This window comes from Nerophis lumbriciformis, linkage group LG14 (assembly GCF_033978685.3).
Source record: "Nerophis lumbriciformis linkage group LG14, RoL_Nlum_v2.1, whole genome shotgun sequence".
NCBI classification, from domain to species: domain Eukaryota; kingdom Metazoa; phylum Chordata; class Actinopteri; order Syngnathiformes; family Syngnathidae; genus Nerophis; species Nerophis lumbriciformis.
This window is the reverse complement of record NC_084561.2, coordinates 40,214,373-40,228,301: the sequence shown is the minus strand read 5'-3', so window position 1 is coordinate 40,228,301 and position 13,929 is coordinate 40,214,373. Positions and strand designations below refer to the sequence as shown.

The following is a 13,929-nucleotide window of genomic DNA, read 5'->3' as shown; positions in this document are numbered from 1 at the left end:
AAGGCCATTACACGTATTTCCTGTTCATACCTTTTATAAATCAACCGTAGAAGCACAAAAATGTGACAATAAATAAATATATATATATATATATATATATATATATATATATATACATATATATATATATAAATGCATATATATATATATATATACAAATAAATACCCATATATGTGTATATATACATATATAAATAGATGCATACAGTATGTATATATATATATATATATGTATGTATATGTGTATATATGTATATGTATGTATCTATGTGTTTTTATATATATACATATATATGTATATATATATACATGTGTGTATATATATAAATATGTATATATACATATGTGTGTATATATATACATATATACAAACAAATACCCATATATATGTGTATATATACATATATAAATAGATGCATATGTATATATACGTATATATGTATGTATATGTGTATATGTATATGTATCTATGTGTTTTTATATATATATACATATATATGTATATATATATAAATGTGTGTATATATATAAATATGTATATATACATATGTGTGTATATATACATATATACAAAAAAATACCCATATATATGTGTATATATACATATATAAATAGATGCATATGTATATATATATATATATATGTATGTATATGTGTATATATGTATATGTATGTATCTATGTGTTTTTATATATATATACATATATATATGTATATATAAATGTGTATATATATATATAAATATGTATATATACCTATGTGTGTGTATATACATATATACAAACAAATACCCATATATATGTGTATATATACATATATAAATAGATGCATATGTATATATATATATATATGTATATATATGTGTATATATGTATCTGTGTTTTTATATATATATACATATATATGTATATATATAAATGTGTGTATATATATAAATATGTATATATACATATGTGTGCATATATACATATATACAAACAAATACCCATATATATGTATATATATACATATATAAATAGATGCATATGTATATATATATATATATATGTATATATATATATATATATATATACGTATGTATATGTGTATATATGTATATGTATGTATCTATGTGTTTTTATATATATGTATATATAAATGTGTATATATATATAAATATGTATATATACCTATGTGTGTGTATATACATATATACAAACAAATACCCATATATATGTGTATATATACATATATAAATAGATGCATATGTATATATATATATATACGTATATATGTATGTATATGTGTATATATGTATGTATCTATATGTATGTATATGTGTATATATGTATATATATATATGTATGTATATGTGTATATATGTGTATGTATGTATCTATGTGTTTTTATATATATATAAATATGAGGTGGCGACTTGTCCAGGGTGCACGCCGCCTTCCGCCCGAATGCTGCTGTGATAGGCTCCAGCACCCTTGCGACCCCAAAAAAGAAACAAGCGGTAGAAAATGGATGGATGGATGGATATATATATGTATATATATATATAAATATAAATAAATGTGTGTATATATATATAAATATGTATATATACATATATGTGTGTATATATATATATATACATACCGTATTTTTCGGAGTATAAGTCGCACCGGAGTATAAGTATGAAAAAAACTGACTTATAGTCCGAAAAATACGGTATATACAAATAAATACCCATATATATGTGTATATATACACATATAGATAGATGCATATGTATATATATACGTATATATATGTATGTATGTGTATATATCTATATGTATGTATGTATGTATGTATGTATGTATATATGTAAATGTGTATATATGTATACATCTGTGTTTATATATATACATCTGTGTTTATAAAATATATATATATGTATATATATATATACATACAGTACAGGCCAAAAGTTTGGACACACCTTCTCTTCAATGTGCTTTCTTTATTTGCATGACTATTTACATTGTAGATTGTCACTGAAGGCATCAAAACTATGAATGAACACATGTGGAGTTATGTACTTAACAAAAAAAGGTGAAATAACTAAAAACATGTTTTATATTCGAGTTTCTTCAAAATAGCCACCCCTTTGCTCTGATTACTGCTTTGCACACTCTTGGCATTCTCTCCATGAGCTTCAAGAGGTAGTCACCTGAAAGGGTTTTCACTTCACAGGTGTCATAGTTTTGATGCCTTCAGTGACAATCTACAATGTAAATAGTCATGAAAATAAAGAAAATGCATTGAAATAAGAAGATGTGTCCAAACTTGAATTGGTAACGTGTGTGTGTGTGTGTGTGTGTGTGTGTGTGTGTGTGTGTGTGTGTGTGTACGCACTCGTGTGAACGTTATGCCAGGAGGTGTGTCTGGCTGCAGGTCAACAAGTGAGGTAAAAAGTACGAGGCTGTGCCGTCATCAGGTACCAGCTCCAAGAACTCTGCAGGACTTGTCTCCATGGCAACTACAACCAGCGTCTCTGTTGGCAAGACAATATAATTCAAGATCAAAACAGATAAATCTATTATTTGAAGTTCTTTTAGTTGCAGGTCATTAGGTGCAATTAGTGTACTGTAGCGAGGGCCGAAGGCAACTGTCCCTGAATACAATAGGATAAGTTGTAGATCAATAATCAATAGATGGGGTGGTTACCTTGTAAAAATATCTCTTATTTTATTAACCAAGTACGCTGTGTGATTTGTCACTTTGGATCTATGAAGGGAAATAAATGCTAATTCTACACCCTACCTTGAAGGTGAACTGCAATTCTTTGGGGATTTTGCCTATCGTTCACAATCATTATAAGAGACTAGAACACATGTTGTTGTTTTTTATGATTTTAAAGATGATAAAAAACACTTGGTAGTCATCGTTGTAGCCTTCAAAACCCTCCATCAACATTTTTCATACACCCTGCAAATATGACATCACATGGACAAAGATAAGACCTTCTGGAGGAAAGTTCTGTGGTCAGATGAAACAAAAATTGAGCTGTTTGGCCACAATACCCAGCAATATGTTTGGAGGAGAAAGGGTGAGGCCTTTAATCCCAGGAACACCACACCTACCGTCAAGCATGGTGGTGGTAGTATTATGCTCTGGGCCTGTTTTGCTGCCAATGGAACTGGTGCTTTACAGAGAGTAAATGGGACAATGTAAAAGGAGGATTACCTCCAAATTCTTCAGGACAAGCTAAAATCATCAGCCCGGAGGTTGGGTCTTGGGCGCAGTTGGGTGTTCCAACAGGACAATGACCCCAAACACACGTCAAAGGGAGTGGTCAAAAATTCCATCAGAAGCTTGCCAGAAGCTTGAGGATGGCTACCAAAACTTAGAATTTAATGGCAGCAACACATTGCAAAAAAGTTGGCACAGGGGCATTTTTACCACTGTGTTACATGGCCTTTCCTTTTAACAACACTCAGTAAACGTTTGGGAACTGAGGAGACACATTTTTGAAGCTTCTCAGGTGGAATTCTTTCCCATTCTTGCTTGATGTACAGCTTAAGTTGTTCAACAGTCCGGGGGTCTCCGTTGTGGTATTTTAGGCTTCATAATGCGCCACACATTTTTAATAGGAGACAGGTCTGGACTACAGGCAGGCCAGTCTAGTACCCGCACTCTTTTACTATGAAGCCACGCCGTTGTAACACGTGCCTTGGCATTGTCTTGCTGAAATAAGCAGGGGCGTCCATGGTAACGTTGCTTGGATGGTCCAAAACCTGTATGTACCTTTCAGCATTAATGGTGCCTTCACAGATGTGTAAGTTACCCATGTCTTGGGCACTAATACACCCCCATACCATCACACATGCTGGCTTTTACACTTTGCGCCTATAACAATTCGGATGGTTCTTTTCCTCTTTGGTCCGGAGGACACGACATCCACAGTTTCCAAAAACAATTTCAAATGTGGAAGTGTTTGATGAGCATTCCTCAACTTTCTCAGTCTTTTTTGCTGCTTATGACAGCTTTTTTGAAACATGTTGCAGGCATCAAATTCCAAATGAGCTAATATTTGCAAAAAATAACAAAGTTTTCCAGTTAACATTAAGTATTTTGTCTTTGCAGTCTATTCAATTGAATATAAGTTGAAAAGGATTTGCAAATCATTATATTCTGTTTTTATTTACCATTTACACAACGTGCCAACTTCACTGGTTTTAGGGTTTGTAAAAGCTATCTTATCTCTTTCCGTTGGTGTTCGCTCTTACAATAACAATGTCGCTACAACTTGGTTGTTATACAGGTTAGGGAACGTAAACACTCAGCATCAAGGGTTGGAATTGGGGGTTAAATCACCAGAAAAATGATTCCCGGGCGCGGCCACCGGTGCTGCTCACTGCTCCCCTCACCTCCCAGGGGGTGGTCAAGGGTGATGGGTCAAATGCAGAGGATAATTTCGCCACACCTAGTGTGTGTGTGACAATCATGGGTGCTTTAACTTTAATAAATTGTGGTTAACGGTTTTTGAATTCATTTTCAAAGTGATTTAGAGGTAGAATGGAATGCTAAAATTAGCTGCATTGCTACCCACAAAGAACAAGCACATTTCTATATGTTAGAATGGGAAAAAAGCAAAAAACTTGTGTCTTCTTGTCTCTCATAAGGATTGTGAACGACAGGTAAAAGCATACTTGCCAACCCTCCCGGATTTTCCGGGCGACTCCCGAAATTCAGCGCCTCTCCCGAAAACCTCCCGGGACAAATTTTCTCCCGAAAATCTCCCGAAATTCAGGCGGAGCTGGAAGCCACGCCCCCTCCAGCTCCATGCGGACCCGAGTGACGTCAGGTGCGCAACACCACGTAAATCGTTGGCCAACCAAAAAGTAACCCCAGTACGCTATAGCCAACATTCACCAGGAGATGGCAACAGACAAACATAGATCACTCTATTACATTATTCCCCTTTTAGAAATGTATAGAAGTTACTCAAAATAAATAAACAACCCAACCAAAATATACAGCAGCTCAATTAAAAAACTGTACTTAAGCCACATTCTTTTCTTTTTTTTTTTAGTACTGAACTCTTAACCCTCATTTGTAAAAAAAATAACATGCTTATTATACAAACAGTATTTGTACACCTTTAACACAGATTTTTATACTGTCTTCAGAGATTCAGTTTTTTTGGTGGTACTCGAAACCTTTCTGGGTATCTGCGAAAGGGTGTTCAGCATGGTTGGAAAAATAGTGACAGAGAACAGAACAAGGATGGACAATTCAACCCTTAACTCAACAATGAGTAGATGAGTGTTATGTGTGTATATGTGTAAATAAATGAACACTGAAATTCAAGTATTTCTTTTATTTATATATATATATATATATATATATTATATATATATATATATATATATATATATATATAATAAAATAAATATATATATAGCTAGAATTCACTGAAAGTCAAGTATTTCTTATATATATATATATATACCGTATTTTCCGCACCATAAGGCGCCCTGGGTTATAAGCCGCGTCTTCAATGAACGGCATATTTCAAAACTTTGTCCACCTATAAGGCGCCCCGTGTTATAAGCCGCATCTAACTGCGCTAAAGGAATGTCAAAAAAACAGTCAGATAGGTCAGTCAAACTTTAATAATATATTAAAAACCAGCGTGATGTGGGCGCGCATGGAGTCGTATATCAACATGGACGGAGCTGCGTGAAAAAAGCCACCCGGCCTCTTCGCGTAAACTTACCTTAACCACTCGCTCATCTTTTCTTCATCCATCCATCCTTTCGAGTTAGCTTTTATGATGACGCCGGCTGGAAAGGTCTCTTTTGGCAAGGTCTTCCTTTTGAATATCACCATGGGTGGAAGTTTCTGGCCATTAGCATGGCAAGCTAGAACCACAGTGAAGGATGACTTCTCATTCCCTGTGGTGCGAATATTCACCGTACGTGCTCCCGTTGTATCCACAGTGCGGTTCACAGGAATATCAAAAGTCAGTGGAACCTCGTCCATGTTGATAATGTTCTCTGTCCGGATCTTTTTTTCAGCTATCTTGTTTTTACAATATGCACGGAAAGTAGCCAGCTTTTCTTGAAAGTCTTTAGGCAGTTGCTGTGAAATAGTAGTCCGTGTGCGGATGGAGAGATTGCGTCTTTTCATAAACCGGATCCCTGTCGCTTAGTAGGAGCCATTTTGTGGTCTTTACAGATGTAAACACACAAAGGAAATGAAACGTAATATCCGCGCGCTTTTTCTTCTTCTACGCGGGCGGGTGGTTGCTTACAGTAGAAGAAGAAGCGCTTCCTGTTCTATGGGGGCGGGTGCTTACCTTGGCGGTTGCTTGCGTAGAAGAAGAAGCACTTCCTCTTCTACGGGGAAAAAAGATGGCGGCTGTTTACCGTAGTTGCGAGACCGAAACTTTATGAAAATGAATCTTAATATTAATCCATATATAAAGCGCACCGGGTTAAAAGCCGCACTGTCAGCTTTTGAGTAAATTTGTGGTTTTTAGGTGCGGCTAATAGTGCGGAAAATACGGTATATATATATATGAAATACTTGACTTGGTGAATTCTAGCTGTAAACATACTCCTCCCCTCTTAGCCCCGGCCCCAACCACGCCCCCGCCCCACCCCGACCACGCCCCCCCCACCTCCCGAAATCGGAGGTCTCAAGGTTGGCAAGTATGGGTAAAATCCCCCCCCCAAAAAGTGCATTTTCCCTTTAAATGTAAAGTAGTAAAGGTAAGTGTGACTATATTAAATGAAGTTTGTGCTATTATACCTTTGAGAGCAGCCAACAGGATGCTGTTGTCTGTTGCAGTTCTTGTCCGACTACACAGTTCTGGGAGCAGCTTCTGCCACCACAACGCCTGCAGAGATTAGTCAGACAGAAGAGAAGCAGGTGTGCCAAGCTTCAGGCATCATATTGAAAAAGACTTAAGGCTGTAATGCTGACAAAAGTGCATCAACAAAGTATTGAGCAAAGGCCGTGAATACTTGTTTATGTCCCGTATTTTACGGATTATAAGGCGCACTGCCGATGAATGGTCTATTTTTAAAAATCTTTTTTCATATAGTAGGCGCACCGGATTATAGGGCGCATTAAAGGAGTCATATTATTATTATTTTTTCTAAATGTAAAATACTTCCTTGTGGTCTACATAACAAGTAATGGTGGTTCTTTTTACAGATCATCTTCAAGTCGCTTACGTATGCGCCGTTTTGTGGGCGGGCTTATTTACGTGGCTCACCTTCGACAGCTTCTTCTCCCCCGTCATCTTTGTTGTAGCGGTGTAGCGTGCAAGGACGGGAGTGGAAGAAGTGTCAAAAGATGGCGCTAACTGTTTTAATGACATTCAGACTTTACTTCAATCAATAACGGAGCAGCATCTCCTCATCCGGAAACAACAACCACACCGGAAATGTGTTCCGTGAAAAACCGTCCGATCGGAACTCTAATAACTAAAGTTCCTTGGGTGAATAATGTAAACTCACTATACCGGTATGTTTTAGCGCTTTCATGGCAAGTTTACTGACATACAGGTAAAAGCCAGTAAATTAGAATATTTTGAAAAACTTGATTTATTTCAGTAATTGCATTCAAAAGGTGTAACTTGTACATTATATTTATTCATTGCACACAGACTGATGCATTCAAATGTTTATTTCATTTAATTTTGATGATTTGAAGTGGCAACAAATGAAAATCCAAAATTCCGTGTGTCACAAAATTAGAATATTACTTAAGGCTAATACAAAAAAGGGATTTTTAGAAATGTTGGCCAACTGAAAACCCTGGATCTCAGGAAACAGAGTGGACCGACACCAGCAGATGACATGGCACCCCAAACCATCACTGATGGTGGAAACTTTACACTAGACTTCAGGCAACGTGGATCCTGTCCCTCTCCTGTCTTCCTCCAGACTCTGGGACCTCGATTTCCAAAGGAAATGCAAACCAAACCAACCCAAACCATCAGTGATGGTTTGGGGTGCCATGTCATCTGCTGGTGTCGGTCCACTCTGTTTCCTGAGATCCAGGGTCAACGCAGCCGTCTACCAGCAAGTTTTAGAGCACTTCATGCTTCCTGCTGCTGACCTGCTCTATGGAGATGGAGATTTCAAGTTCCAACAGGACTTGGCGCCTGCACACAGCGCAAAATCTACCCGTGCCTGGTTTACGGACCATGGTATTTCTGTTCTAAATTGGCCCGCCAACTCCCCTGACCTTAGCCCCATAGAAAATCTGTGGGGTATTGTGAAAAGGAAGATGCAGAATGCCAGACCCAAAAACACAGAAGAGTTGAAGGCCACTATCAGAGCAACCTGGGCTCTCATAACACCTGAGCAGTGCCAGAAACTCATCGACTCCATGCCACGCCGCATTAACGCAGTAATTGAGGCAAAAGGAGCTCCAACCAAGTATTGAGTATTGTACATGCTCATATTTTTCATTTTCATACTTTTCAGTTGGCCAACATTTCTAAAAAATCCCTTTTTTGTATTAGTCTTAAGTAATATTCAAATTTTGTGACACACGGAATTTTGGATTTTCATTTGTTGCCACTTCAAATCATCAAAATTAAATGAAATAAACATTTGAATGCATCAGTCTGTGTGCAATGAATAAATATAATGTACAAGTTACACCTTTTGAATGCAATTACTGAAATAAATCAAGTTTTTCAAAATATTCTAATTTACTGGCTTTTACCTGTATATAAGTAAGAACTTTACACTACTTTATATTAGAAATGGCAACAGCGGAGGACAAGAAGATAGAGAAAAAGGTGAAGCTTATCGACTACGGTGTCGGCACGGACTACAAAGGCGGACGCGCGCAATTTTTCAGGACTTATGCAGATCCCAAATACAGATCATCAAGTATCAGAAGGTAAGAAAACTTGCTTTTGCATAATATTGCGAAACAAAACGCCAGATAATGTCTTATCTTATACACACACCATAATAATACTCCTATGTTTAATGTGCCAACAATCCTTCAAGCGGTGTGGCTTCATAGCTTACCAAAGTCGTATTAAAAAATGTTGATAGAAATCTCCCTTTTATTTATTAGTATTATTTTATTCTATTTTTTATTTTATTATATATTATTATTATTATTATTAAATTTTTATTTTTATTTTATTATTATCATAATATATTTTTTTATATATATATATAATTATTTATATTGCGCGCAATTTTTCAGGACTTATGCAGATCCCAAATACAGATCATCAAGTATCAGAAGGTAAGAAAACTTGCTTTTGCATAATATTGCGAAACAAAACGCCAGATAATGTCTTACCTTATACACACACCATAATAATACTCCTATGTTTAATGTGCCGACAATCCTTCAAGCGGTGTGGCTTCATAGCTTACCAAAGTCGTATTAAAAAATGTTGATAGAAATCTCCCTTTTATTTATTAGTATTATTTTATTCTATTTTTATTTTATTATATATTATTATTATTAAATTTTTATTTTAATTGTATTATTATTATTATATATTTTTTTATATATATATAATTTTTTTTATTTTTTATTTTTTCTCCCTCTCTCTCCTTTTCATCCCGTCTGTCTGTCTCTGGCCTCGTATGTGTGTGTGTGTGTGTGTGTGAGAATGTGTCTGTCTTTGTCGTCTTACTTGTTATATAATTGTGCCATTTGTCCCTCGTTGGTGGGACCTGAGTGGGGTGGTTTGGGTTTTAAGGGAAAGGGTGTGAATAATTTACTGACTTTAAAATTGTACTGTTTCGACTTGCACTTTTTTCTGTCTATTTGAAAACGTCAATAAAAAAAGTTGGGAAAAAAAAAAAAATGTTGATAGATTTTTGACCGCCGTGTGTAATGTTCTATATTTTCAATGGAACATTTAAAATGTTGGTGTTGTTTACTTGAGACCCAACATAGTGCGACCAACACTTAGCTCTTATGTTTGACTGCCATCTACTGGTCACACGTATCAGTTCACCATGTACCAAATAAAATAGCTTCAAGGTGGGTAAGCTCAACCAAACGTATTCCTTACATTAGGCGCACCGGGTTATAAGGCGCACTGTTGAGTTTTGAGGAAAAAAAAATATTTTAAGTGTGCCTTACAGTCTGGAAAATACGGTACATGCAATTTTTTATTAAGTCGCAATATTTAAATTATTTTTATTTTTTTTATATTGTCATTTCGGGATATTGTGTTTACAATTTGGAGGACAAACATTGATTGATTCAATTTTGGAAAAAGTGAAGCGCTGTGAATACTTTCCAGATGCACTGTTAATTGACAGTATGTACAGTTTATACAATACATAAAAGTACCTTGTTAGTAAAATATACGTATATATGCATCCTTGATTTAAGATATTTAAATATTTCCTGGATTTCAGTTTGTGCAGTGCCAGATTATCTAGACTAGAGATGTTTGATAATGGCTTTTTTGCCGATATCCGATATTGTCCAACTCTTAATTACCGATTCCGATATCAACCGATACCGATATATACAGTCGTGGAATTAACACATTATTATGCCTACTTTTGTTATGATGCCCCGCTGGATGCATTAAACAATGTAACAAGGTTTTCCAAAATAAATCAACTCAAGTTATGGTTAAAAAATGCCAACATGGCACTGCCATATTTATTATTGAAGTCACAAAGTGCATTTTTTTTTTTTTAACATGCCTCAAAACAGCAACTTGGAATTTGGGACATGCTCTCCCAGAGAGAGCATGAGGAGGTTGAGGTGGGCGGGGGGTGTATATTGTAGCGTCCCGGAAGAGTTAGTGCTGCAAGGGGTTTCTGGGTATTTGTTCTGTTGTGTTTATGTTGTGTTACGGTGTGGATGTTCTCCTGAAATGTGTTTGTTATTCTTGTTTGGTGTGGGTTCACAGTGTGGCGCTTATTTGTAACAGTGTTAAAGTTGTTTATACGGCCACCCTCAGTGTGACCTGTATGGCTGTTGACCAAGTATGCCTTGCATTCATTTGTGTGTGTGAAAAGCCGTAGATATTATGTGACTGGGCCGGCATGCAAAGGCAGTGCCTTTAAGGTTTATTGGCGCTCTGTCCGTGTACCACTCCGTACAGCGGCATTTTAAAAAGTCATACATTTTACTTTTTGAAACCGATACCGATAATTTCCGATATTACATTTTAAAGCATTTATTGGCCGATAATATCGGCAGCCCAATATTATCGGACATCTCTAATCTAGACCTGGGAAATTTCGCAGATAAACACAAACAATTGCCAGAACATGGCAACAATACTCCCCACCAGTGTTGGGACTAAAACGTAACGCCGTTAGTTTCGGCGGTAACTAGTAATCTAACGCGTTATTTTTTATATTCAGTAACTCAGTTACCGTTACTACATGATGCGTTACTGCGTTATTTTACGTTATTTTTCATGTAGTATCGGATAGAAACAGAAGATCTGAGTGTGTTTTATTGCAGCGGTGGAAAAAAAAAAAGGCGTGCTTTGTGTGGGCGGGGGCGGGGGAGACTACCATACCGCAGTTGAGGAGCGCAAGGGGAGACGTTCCTCCAGGGCCTATGTACGTCTTCGGGGCTAACAACCTTCACTTTACCCGGAAGTGGGTCTTTACAGCTGAGGGTGAATGACAAGACGGGCGGTTTGTTGCAACTTTGTGACTTTATTGGACGCAGCCATCCATCAAGCTAGAGCACCTGCACGCACTCACTGTCGCCGCTCGCTCACACGCTGTCATATCTTAAAGGGCCACACACACACATACGCGACATCATGGCGAAGCCAGAAGTCGAGTTTTTTTTAACATGGAGACATTCTCAATACTTTTCTTTTGTCGAGCACAAAGAAAACAACATTTTAGTTAAATGTAAGTTGTGTCTTGGATCAAAGATCCTATCTACTTAAAGTTAAAGTTAAAGTGCCATCATGTTGCAGCTATTTAAAATAGTTTTGTCAATTTGTTCTGGCCTGAAATAAATTGGCCCTTTGAAACATCTTTGTGTGTTGTACAGGTAAAAGCCAGTAAATTAGAATATTTTGAAAAACTTGATTTATTTCAGTAATTGCATTCAAAAGGTGTAACTTGTACATTATATTTATTCATTGCACACAGACTGATGCATTCAAATGTTTATTTCATTTAATTTTGATGATTTGAAGTGGCAACAAATGAAAATCCAAAATTCCGTGTGTCACAAAATTAGAATATTACTTAAGGCTAATACAAAAAAGGGATTTTTAGAAATGTTGGCCAACTGAAAAGTATGAAAATTAAAAATATGAGCATGTACAATACTCAATACTTGGTTGGAGCTCCTTTTGCCTCAATTACTGCGTTAATGCGGCGTGGCATGGAGTCGATGAGTTTCTGGCACTGCTCAGGTGTTATGAGAGCCCAGGTTGCTCTGATAGTGGCCTTCAACTCTTCTGCGTTTTTGGGTCTGGCATTCTGCATCTTCCTTTTCACAATACCCCACAGATTTTCTATGGGGCTAAGGTCAGGGGAGTAGGCGGGCCAATTTAGAACAGAAATACCATGGTTCGTAAACCAGGCACGGGTAGATTTTGCGCTGTGTGCAGGCGCCAAGTCCTGTTGGAACTTGAAATCTCCATCTCCATAGAGCAGGTCAGCAGCAGGAAGCATGAAGTGCTCTAAAACTTGCTGGTAGACGGCTGCGTTGACCCTGGATCTCAGGAAACAGAGTGGACCGACACCAGCAGATGACATGGCACCCCAAACCATCACCCAACCATGCAAATTTTGCATTTCCTTTGGAAATCGAGGTCCCAGAGTCTGGAGGAAGACAGGAGAGGCACAGGATCCACGTTGCCTGAAGTCTAGTGTAAAGTTTCCACCATCAGTGATGGTTTGGGGTGCCATGTCATCTGCTGGTGTCGGTCCACTCTGTTTCCTGAGATCCAGGGTCAACGCAGCCGTCTACCAGCAAGTTTTAGAGCACTTCATGCTTCTTGCTGCTGACCTGCTCTATGGAGATGGAGATTTCAAGTTCCAACAGGACTTGGCACCTGCACACAGCGCAAAATCTACCCGTGCCTGGTTTACGAACCATGGTATTTCTGTTCTAAATTGGCCCGCCTACTCCCCTGACCTTAGCCCCATAGAAAATCTGTGGGGTATTGTGAAAAGGAAGATGCAGAATGCCAGACCCAAAAACGCAGAAGAGTTGAAGGCCACTATCAGAGCAACCTGGGCTCTCATAACACCTGAGCAGTGCCAGAAACTCATCGACTCCATGCCACGCCGCATTAACGCAGTAATTGAGGCAAAAGGAGCTCCAACCAAGTATTGAGTATGCTCATATTTTTCATTTTCATACTTTTCAGTTGGCCAACATTTCTAAAAATCCCTTTTTTGTATTAGCCTTAAGTAATATTCTAATTTTGTGACACACGGAATTTTGGATTTTCATTTGTTGCCACTTCAAATCATCAAAATTAAATGAAATAAACATTTGAATGCATCAGTCTGTGTGCAATGAATAAATATAATGTACAAGTTACACCTTTTGAATGCAATTACTGAAATAAATCAAGTTTTTCAAAATATTCTAATTTACTGGCTTTTACCTGTATGTAGAGCACATTGCTTAGCAGAGTTCAGTGATGCAAATGTATGTCAAGTCGATCAACACATTGTATTATTCTCCAGTGCAATAACAGTGCTGAAATGAAGGCTAAAAGGGCATTAATGGGAGGCTTAAAAAAAGGGGGGGAAAAGAAGTAACTAAATAGTTACTTTTCACAGTAACGCATTACTTTTTCGTGTACCATATTTTCCGCACTATAAGCCGCACCTAAAAACCACAAATTTTCACAAAAGCTGACAGTGCGGCTTATAACCCGGTGCGCCTTATATATGGATTAATATAAATATTTATTTTCATAAAGTTTCGGTCTCGCAACTACGGTAAACAGCCGCCATCTTT

The 13,929-nt window shown here is 37.0% G+C and overlaps 1 protein-coding gene across 2 annotated transcripts in view; it reads right to left on the bottom strand.

The window, feature by feature from the left end:
- Positions 1–1,844: 1,844 nt before the first annotated feature.
- hps3 (HPS3 biogenesis of lysosomal organelles complex 2 subunit 1) overlaps positions 1,845–13,929 on the bottom strand; it is an 80,365-nt gene continuing 68,280 nt past the window's right edge. For both annotated transcript variants that reach the window (XM_061975524.2, XM_061975525.2), the window contains exons 23-24: positions 6,769–6,856; positions 1,845–2,503 (exon numbers count right to left, since the gene is read on the bottom strand). In XM_061975524.2, coding sequence (XP_061831508.2) covers positions 2,376–2,503; positions 6,769–6,856 — 216 coding nt within the window. In that variant the 3' untranslated portion in view covers positions 1,845–2,375. The remainder of the gene's footprint in view (positions 2,504–6,768; positions 6,857–13,929) is intronic.